General features: G+C 34.7%; 1 protein-coding gene across 1 annotated transcript; it reads right to left on the reverse strand.

Annotated features, from left to right (window-relative positions):
* Nucleotides 1–752: 752 nt before the first annotated feature.
* Nucleotides 753–1,517, reverse strand: LOC110801070 (uncharacterized). The gene is made up of 2 exons (XM_022006388.2): nucleotides 1,348–1,517; nucleotides 753–1,221 (listed from the first exon to the last, which is right to left on the reverse strand). The coding sequence occupies exons 1-2, from the start codon at nucleotides 1,515–1,517 to the stop codon at nucleotides 753–755; spliced, it is 639 nt and encodes a 212-aa protein (XP_021862080.2).
* Between the last annotated feature and the right edge of the window lie 743 nt (nucleotides 1,518–2,260).

The raw sequence follows: 2,260 nt of genomic DNA on the forward strand, positions 1-2,260 counted from the left end.
TCGCTTTGTCATTTTGCCAAGTAAACAAGATACGCATTGATCAATATTCTCTAAGTCGAATGATTCTAGAATTCCCTTCTTTATAAGTCTTTCTATGCGCTTTATGTTTATATGGCCTAATCGACAATGCCACAGATATGTGAGATCCGAATCACAAGTTTTAGCCTTTTTGGTATTAATGTTATAGATTTGTTTTCTTGTATCTAGCACATATAGACCATTTTCTTGTTGTGCTGAACCATAAAACATTTCATCCAAAGAAAAACAGAAACTATTGTCTTTAAATTGAAAACTAAAACCTTTAGAATCCAAACTTGAAATGAAGATAATGTTTCTAGTGATACTAGGAACATAGTAATAGTTTTCTAGTTCCAAAACAAAACCACTAGGCAAAGATATAATATAAGATCCTACAACTAATGCAGCAATCCGTGCTCCATTTCCTACGCTTAGAACCATCTATCCTTTATCAAGACTTCTACTTCTCCTTAGTCCTTGTAAATTGGAAAATAAGTGTGAGCCACCACCATTGTCTAATACCCAAGAAGTAGAATTAGCAAGATTACAATGTATAACATACATACCTGGAGGTCAAGCTACGTTTCCGTCCTTCTCTTCTTCCTTTTTCTTGAGGCAATCTCTTTTGTAATGACCAATTTCATTACAATAGAAGCATTGCGCAGTAGAAGGAGAAGTAATTTTATTCAACTTGCTCTTGGAAGGAGCCACTTTCCCTCTTGGAGTAGATGAAGTCATGAAGATGCAACTTTTCCTTTCTTCCCCTTATTCACTTTCTTGAATTTCGAGCACTTCACATTCAATGGTTCATATTTGAGCTTTCCAAGAAAAATCTCGTACTTTCCAAGCATATCCAGCAACTCGCTGAATGTGTTCTCTTTCTTATTAAAGAGATAGTGCATCTTGAACCTCTCATAGTCCGTATGAAGATAATTTAGCATAAAAGCTATAACTATTGGCTCTTTGATGGAACCACCAAGTGCTTCAATGCGATTGAATAGTCCAACCATCATGTTCACATGATTCCGAACTGGTGTGTTCTTTTCTATATTAGCCTTAACAATGCGATTTTGTGCCTCATGGAGTTCATCCCTGAGGCACGATTCTCGTGGGGTAATGAGCCTGAGATTTCTCATCGAATTAGACAATTTATCAACCTTACTGCCAACCTCTTGGCCATTGGGTTGATACCTCACGCGACACCTATATATGAGATTCCTTAGGAATGCATGAGGCTCATAAGTAATAAACCTCCCTCTCCAATCTTCAAGAATATAGTTTAGGATAAATTCCGAGACAAGGTACTTGTGAAGCGCCCAACTTCTGTACCTTTCTGGAGTCATATCCTTAGCATAATAGCTAGGGAAAGGATGCTTGACAACATAGTCCATGTCGTTAGCATTCAAAACTTTGATGAGTTTCCTTTCCCATTCAAGGAAGTTAGTCAAGTTCAACTCGGTATCCAGAATTTCTGATCCTTTGATTGTTATTTTAGACATTCTACAATTGAAAGGAATTTGCAATAAATAACCATTCATAATCTTTTAATAACTTTGAAATAAAAGCAATCATGTAATAATTAAAGCTATTAAACATTTCATTCATGCATAATAAAACATGGTCCAGAAATGAATGAAACGAATCCAAGACCCTAAAAGTCTCTTAGTATTATGCATGCTTTGGCTTGTTTTAATTCTTTTAAGATTTTAGGTAAGCAAAAACCAATTGCTAGTAATATCAAAACTACTCTTGGTTAATAAATTAATGCCATAATTTATTCCATTGCTACAACATATACCAATATTGTTTGAGGTGAAACCACAATCAACATGTTCCTTTGGGATACCTTACCATCTAGGAAAATAACACCTCGCTTTGGCGGACACCTACTATCATACTATCATAGGTTCGAAGATTTTTGTAAGTTCTTGATTTGGAAGGCAATTTGAAACTCAATATTCCTTGTACCTAGTTGTTTCTATGTTGGTTTGATTATTTAGTGAACTAAATCCTTAACCAAATATACAAACAACATACACATGCATATTATAAATATACAATATCATAAAAGCGTATGTAATTTTTTTGGTGAACTAGTATGGCCCCAATTTCTTGGTCTTGAAACATCCAATCTTCCCTTCACCTTGTTAGCTTGGAACTGTCTTGAAATCCATTAAAAATGCTAACTTGTATTTTTAAATAAACTACCTAGAAGAGCTTGAACGAACAATCTAATTATTAC

Source organism: Spinacia oleracea, chromosome 3, assembly GCF_020520425.1.
Source record: "Spinacia oleracea cultivar Varoflay chromosome 3, BTI_SOV_V1, whole genome shotgun sequence".
Classification (NCBI taxonomy): Eukaryota; Viridiplantae; Streptophyta; class Magnoliopsida; order Caryophyllales; family Amaranthaceae; genus Spinacia; species Spinacia oleracea.

What these genes read in the sequence shown, in the direction of transcription:
- LOC110801070 (XM_022006388.2), bottom strand. Translation starts at nt 1,517, where the DNA reads ATGTCTAAAATAACAATCAAAGGATCAGAAATTCTGGATACCGAGTTG. An exon ending in AAGGATATGACTCCAGAAAG is followed by an intron (nt 1,222 to 1,347) that starts GTACAGAAGTTG and finishes TCTCATATATAG; the next exon opens with GTGTCGCGTGAGGTATCAAC.